Source organism: Achroia grisella, unplaced genomic scaffold, assembly GCF_030625045.1.
Source record: "Achroia grisella isolate CSIRO2021 unplaced genomic scaffold, CSIRO_AGI_Agris_v1 utg487, whole genome shotgun sequence".
NCBI classification, from domain to species: Eukaryota; Metazoa; Arthropoda; class Insecta; order Lepidoptera; family Pyralidae; genus Achroia; species Achroia grisella.
Window position 1 is genome coordinate 3,584,753 of NW_026712891.1, and position 7,303 is coordinate 3,592,055.

The 7,303-nt window shown below is 32.0% G+C and overlaps 1 protein-coding gene across 1 annotated transcript; it reads right to left on the bottom strand.

Moving 5' to 3' along the window:
* Positions 1 to 532: 532 nt before the first annotated feature.
* On the bottom strand, positions 533 to 6,432 carry LOC131845968 (fork head domain-containing protein FD4-like). Its single transcript, XM_059195141.1, has 3 exons — positions 5,556 to 6,432; positions 1,301 to 1,525; positions 533 to 754 (listed from the first exon to the last, which is right to left on the bottom strand). Exon 1 carries the CDS (start codon positions 6,348 to 6,350, stop codon positions 5,559 to 5,561), a length of 792 nt encoding a protein of 263 aa, XP_059051124.1. The 5' UTR covers positions 6,351 to 6,432; the 3' UTR covers positions 533 to 754; positions 1,301 to 1,525; positions 5,556 to 5,558.
* Between the last annotated feature and the right edge of the window lie 871 nt (positions 6,433 to 7,303).

Below are 7,303 nucleotides of genomic sequence, written 5' to 3' on the forward strand. Positions count from 1 at the left end.
TACTAAATACTCATAATCATATCGCACGGGGATCGTAACCGAACATACGAAAAGGGTCCTGAAAGTAGAGTTAGTTATGTACTCATAATTACTACAGTAACTATACTTAATAGAATTGATTAACAAATCTTCTATCTTGATTAACAAATTTTAAATGATACTAATAGGTACATATATTACTTAGTTTAAAAAAACACTGTCATAACATATATAGAGAATATATATGTTCGTAGCTATATAAAATATGTACATACCATAAAATTAAGTCGCTTTCGCTGTCTGTTCGCTTAGATCTTTTAAACTAAGCAACGGATTTTAATGCAGTTTTTAGCAATAGATAATTGTAGCAGTAATAGATCGAGTGATTCCAGAGGAAAATTTATATGTTTAATACATGTACAACCGTGTGAAGCCGGGCCACGTAGCTAGTCAGATATAAAGTAATCACATACAATTTATATGTGTGATTATAAAAAGGTTTTGTAAAAATAAAACACAAAAGAATAACAGATAAAACATATTTTTACTAGTGACTACAATAAGTTATAGTTGTCTTCATTATAAATTATCTAAATCTGTACATATTTACATACATAGACTTACAATAACATTACAATAATTATCACAGATTCCAAAATTATTAAACATAGCAAAATTATTGGGCAACAGCTGACTAAAGGGAAAAAGCTAATATTTTCTTTATTGAATTCAGTCTCAAGAAAGCTGTGCTTTACATGCTTTCGCGTTGTATTCCCTGAAAAAAATTGAACAAACCAATTTTAGAGGTAATTTTACAAATTTTCGTTTAATAGTTACTATTCATTATTAAAGTTCTGTCCAAAATATTTATATGTAATTTCGAGCACATGCTTTGGTAAGAATATCATATTCATAGAATTTTATACAATACTTCGTCATCAAACAAGCATTTTAGTATTGTCGTTTATAAAATAAAGCTCTTTTTTATGTTCTTTTTGCACATTTGTTTATAAATACTTTGAAAAAATATTAAGGATTTTTATTCTACTTTATGACATTTTTTCTTTAATATTTTTTATTGGCGTGGACATATTATAATACACTTTACAACAATAAAAATAAATAATTTGACTATATACTTGAATATGCAAAATAATGAACTTTACACATTATTTTTGTATATACATAACAAATGGGAGTTAATATAAAATAGAAGAGTGTAAATAGAAAATAATAAAAAAGAGTAGAAAAGATTAATGAAATAATATGAGAACATAAATAAGTCATGAAGGATGATAACAATAATGAAAGCAAAACTCACCTTCCGTAACAGAAGCTCCGTTGATCTTATTAGATAACACTTATTGTGGTACTTATACCCACAAGATCGCCACTGAACAATATCCCTTCAGCATCACTAATATGTTTCTTTATTCTCTAATGTTTTTTTATTTATCTTAGTCATAACGAATTGTCTCTAGACACTTATACTAGAGCTACACACGTCTGAGATCTTTATTTTCTTACGTCGATGTTATGCAGGTACCTGTAGACAAAGATAATGTGGATTTAGTTACTTGTTCCTTGCGCCTTCGTATGCTTTTTTCAGAGCATAAATTCCAGGTAATACAATTTTATTATCTTGTCAAATTTAATAAAGATTCATTAAGTCATTTAGAAGTGATAAAGTTATTACCTTATTACGACTAAATTACAAATGAATATAAAAAGAGAGACATACTTATACAATTAAATCAAAGTTTTTAACTCTACAATTAAAAATGTAACTAATGGACTAGTGGTCTCATTACTAAAATATATTATAGCAATGTAGGGCCAGGTAGACCATACTGAGATCCGTCTAATTGCTTTTGTGGCCAATTTGTGGTAAAGTTCTCATGGGTTAAATGAGTTGACAAACTTCATCTTCATATTGTCCGCCATCGTACACCATCAGCGCAGTAGAGAGAACCATTTCACCATCATTCACCTCAGGACTTGGAATGCCAGTGGACATGATGAAATGTTTACTACATTCATAAAAGTATAAGTACTACTTGTAGCTACTGGTAAAATAGGTACTACTATTGGTAATAGGTCAGAAATTCTTAAAGAAATAAGTAAGAAATATGGAAACAGAATACTATTCCATCAAGGTTTTTTGAGTTTCTCTCGACTTTTGCACTCATTTGAAATACTGTTAAGACGTCCAAATACTGAAAAAGAATGATGATCTGTTCTTACTCGGTCACCACATAAATACAGAGTAAACATATATATATATATATATATATATATCCTTCTAACATAATGTCCAGTTTTTGTGATGTGAATCATTTTTAATTTGACCTGCAGAGGTGATTTATTAACCTGAATTTGTGAACATGTAGTTTGATTGATATATCTAAATATATAGATAGACATACGGACAAAGCATTATATAATTTTATTATTTGTATTGATATATTTAAAGACAATATAGCAGATATTAAGAACTTTTTATGTTTCTAAAAATTTCAATATTACCAGCCAAAATCTCCCATTTATATAACAAACTTAAAAATCATTTAGAAATTATTTATTTAAAAAAAAATATTAATATTCTTTCAAATATTAAATTTACTTAAAAAATCTTTGGTTTCGCTTAATTTTTTTAAATTAATTCATTTATAAGTAGTAGTAGAAAGTTCCGGATAACCCGCTAATTAATATATTTTAAAAATAAAAATTGACAACTATGTTTTTGACGTAATTATGAATAATAAATTTTTTTCCCCATATTCGTCCATCTCCTTTTCAGTGATGGAACAGGCAAAGGTTTAATGACTGCATGAGATGCACTTTGCAACAAATCAATGTTGGATTGGTTTTGTAATTTGTACTGTATAGTTTCATGTTTGTCACGGATTTATTTATTTACAATGAGATTAATGTAAAGTTCAGAGTATATTCCAGCACCTAAGAGTGTATTAAATCTCAAATCTACTTATTGTATATTTATTATTTATTATATATTATTATTTTTAGATAAGTACTTACATTGTCATGGTTTAATTATTAAATTTATTAATAAATACTTATTAATATTCCAGAAGTAGACTTTGCCAATCCATAAGTTTTTTTTATGATGATAATGGACACCCGCCGTTTATCATAGGTGTACGCTAATGGGGCACTAGTGGAGGATGATAATGTTTGTATGAGCCTCATTTAGCCTATTATGACAAATTCATCAGGAATTTATCACGTTGTATTTCAGGGAGCACCGTATGAAAGGTAACTTAATATGGAATGCATAAATGCATAGGTATCTCATGATGACGTGTTGTTCGTGGAGGCCGTCAGCTTGTTTGCTATACAGGAACTTAAGAATTACATATAGATATGTTGTCTTAATTTACCTTAATTTATATCTAATAGCTATATATATATCTAAATATATAGGTACAATTACATACATAAAAAGTGAGAATACACAGAAGGAGCAAAACTTATATTTTCAGAACGAACATTACTTTTTATTTTTAAGGAATTGTAACTCTAATTTAGAAATGGACTTCATTTCAATACTACAAAAAAAGAAACATACTATCACGACTGTTGTCCCAGGTTGGGTAGTTAGAAATATTGGCAACATTTCGCTGAACAAAGGTATTAGAATTAAACAAGGCAGGGGGAAACTGCTAGTCCTTAGATTAATTTTAGATTTTATATTGGTGTTACCTTCACCGGAGAGTCAGTCACTAGACAAATTTGTATTCAGGGCAATAAATCACTAAATGATTTTTTTAAAATCATACCTACGCATTAAATTCTATTTTCACATTAAGGTGAATTATTTATTTAACTATAGTTATTTTACTAACTCTCTAGTCGTTGTTAAGTTAAATGTCTGTTTAAGTTTAATTAATAAAAAAACTAGAAGTAAATAGTCTATTTATTCTATTATTAGATCTCCTAATATAATAGGTATTAATATAACTTCAGCTAAAGATTTAATGACAAATATAGAATTAAACACAGAAACCATTTAAATATAAGAAATGGCTTTTTTTATTAGAAATCGAAACTCTGGAGTAAATATAGAGTGCATTTTTTATTATTTACGTAAGTTATTAGTGAAGATCGAATTCTGAAAAATATAATGGAGTTAGAAGGTATCAAGCTGTTTGCTGAAATGTACTTCTTTAATGTTAGTACATTCTATTTATAATTTGTAATTTTACCATTTCTAAAGTGGTCAAATTATTTGTGGATATTATTTATGTCAAATAATAGTTCTCGAAATGAAGAATTGACTATGTTTTTATTTTAAAATATTACTAAGTGGTAAATGTGATACACAGGAAAGTATCAATATCACGACTTAGTCGTTACCAATTTTTAATAACGCTCAATAAACTTTTATATTTGGTTATCTTTGCCCTGATTATGTAACTGCTACTATAATTTTCATTTCAATTACTATGTAATTAATTTCTGTAATTCATATACATGTCTGTATTAAATCGAACAGCTTGTTTGAAACTGTCAGTTATCAAAAGGTAGGTACACTGCTTTAACACAATGTAAATACATAACATTGTCTGCGTTTTAGGTAGAGTCGTACGTAGTCGCCGCAAAATCTAATTCTCTGCTTATAAAAATCTAATCTTGTCTCAGCGTTTATTATCGAACTTCTTCGAAACAGTTTGATCGATTATTATTAATCTTTTGGTGTGTATTTCGAGAATAGATTTAAGTTTTTTTAGAGCCCATGACTTCCTTGTACCCTTGGTGTTCTGTATAACAATAGTTTTAAGTTAATTATTTTGCTTGCAAATCGATTGGAGCGAAGCGAACACTTAATTAACTATTAAGTGAAGTTTGTCACAATACATTTGCGAAAACTGTACCTAAATTAGATGAGCCGTTTATGAGAATAAAATGTTCTACAAAAAAACTAGCAATATTTTTTTTTCGTTATTGTGTTCTCTTGTCTGTCGTGTCTTTTATCTTATAGTACAGACAGCGGTTCATTTTTATTATGTACATGGATATATATTTAAATAGTTATGTCTTCTACATAACTATTAAATTTTTTATTTTTTTAATTTGGACATTTAGTTTAAACAAAATACCTATTTATAATTCTTAAACGACCTCTGTAGATCTCTATGGAGACGTGTTGGGTAGCAGTGGTATTCATGTACCAATTTTGGGGAAGTTATTATTTTTGTTTGTCACTAAGCTTTCAGATCTTTGTTGTCTATGTAGATAATTTTTGTACTTTATTGTTAATGTATGTATTTATGTTAAATAACTAGGTATATGTTGCTAGTAATAATAATATACTATAAGTACATTACTATTACTAGTAATATATGCCTAAATAGGTAACAAAGTGATCTCGAGGTATTAACAATTGACAGAGTCCAATAATTATGAAATTATATGTGGTGTATTATACTCTAAGTATTTGGGGTAGGCAGAGGTTACTTTTATTCCGTTGAAGTAGGTAATAAGTCACGTTCATATCAATGAAACTGTGTAGAACTAGACAGTAGGTATATTCTTATTAAAAAATCGAAACTTACCATTCATGAATTAAGCGTATAATGTGAGAATTGACTGGTATCCCGCCAAGTCCATAATGGAGGTAAACAGGATTGTTGCAAGCCTGCCAGCAGCTCGGCGTGATACCTCTGCGCAGCCAGCAAGTAGGGAGCTGGAGGAAGTGGCAACGGGCAATGTGGCTGCAAGGGCGGTGGTGGCAGGGGCGGGGGTGAAGGTGACAAACGACGTGGCTCTGGCTCTAACAGAGCATCTATAGTGAACGCCCGACGAGGTCGCGGTCCTACAGGCAACAGTGCTGCTGTATCTGGAGCATCTATCGGTTCAGGACTAGGCCTTGAACACATAGTAGCTGCTGGAGAGTATAGGCTACCGTTTGGTAAACTAGTTGCCGAGGGAGCCCCAGCCTGTCTCGCTAAGAATGCTCTATTAAAACTAGCGAGTGCCGCCAATTCCGCGTTCAGGCTATCTTTTTCACCTTTATGCAACTTAAATCTCTTGCGTCTCCTGAGCAACGATCCATTCTCGAACATGTCGAAGGCCTGTGGATGCAGTGTCCAGTAGGCTCCTTTCCCGGGCCTGTCTGGGCGACGGGGGACCTTTACGAAGCAGTCGTTGAAGGAGAGGTTGTGCCGCAGCGAGTTCTGCCAGCGCTGCGTGTTGCGCCGGTAGTACGGGAACCTGTCCGTGATGAACCGGTAGATCTCCGACAGCGGCAGCATGCGCTCGGGAGAACTCCAGATCGCCATAGCAGTTAGCGCTATGTATGAAAATGGTGGTTTCTGATCACCGTAAGACTCACGTGTCGGCCGAGGCATAGTTTAGCACAGTATCGTTTCGAAAATTTAAATGTCACCTTGTTTATGAAAATTATCAGGCAACGCGTCTCTCACTGAGGAGTGGAAGATAAGGACTGGGTGAGTGAGCGAGACTACGCTCGTGAGGCGGGTGGGGCTGCCTCGACGGTGCCGCCCCACGGCGCCCGCACCAATCACGTGCCTTTCTGTTTGTTTGTTGTTTTTGTCGGCTCCGGGCCCGTTACAGAGGAATTTAAATTGTTATCACGTTTACATTATACAAAATTTATTCGACACCGACAACACTTGAGCTTGTTTCGAAATTGCAATGATTAAAGAAGTCGGTATGTATCGATGCTGTGTGCGAGGGAGAGAGGACTCGCTTGGATATGATCCGAGATGATCTTTATTAATAGGTATATACGTAGGTAGTTAGCAGAGGTTGCACCATATTCACGATGGCTGACGTTTATAAACATTTTGGACTTCTAGATGGTGATTAAACAAAATTGATTGACGGGTAAATACCTATCTACTTAGTTAGCGGCTTTCCTGACACAAACAAAATTGAATATTAATTTTAATGACTTTCTGACTATTAAATTATTATGTAGATATGTTTATAACAGATATGATGTTGATGATGATCTGTATACGAGTAAATAGGTATACATGGTACTTATTCCATTATAGGTAGTAGGTACCTTTTTAAAAAATATTAATAATGAATGTATGTATATCATTAAGTAGGTACAAGTCTATGCTCTTAAGAGCCGCTTTGCTATCGTTCACGCTAAGAAAATCAACCCTGTGTAGTTTATACAATTATAAACACACTCTATCTTTATATTAAATCACAAATCAATATGTAATTTGCATTTTCAGCGGAATCCCAATTTTTTTTATCTTATTATTTTAAATTAAATTTCACTGCCTACCTAAATCTCTGTTTGCCCTACGGTTGACTGGAAGAA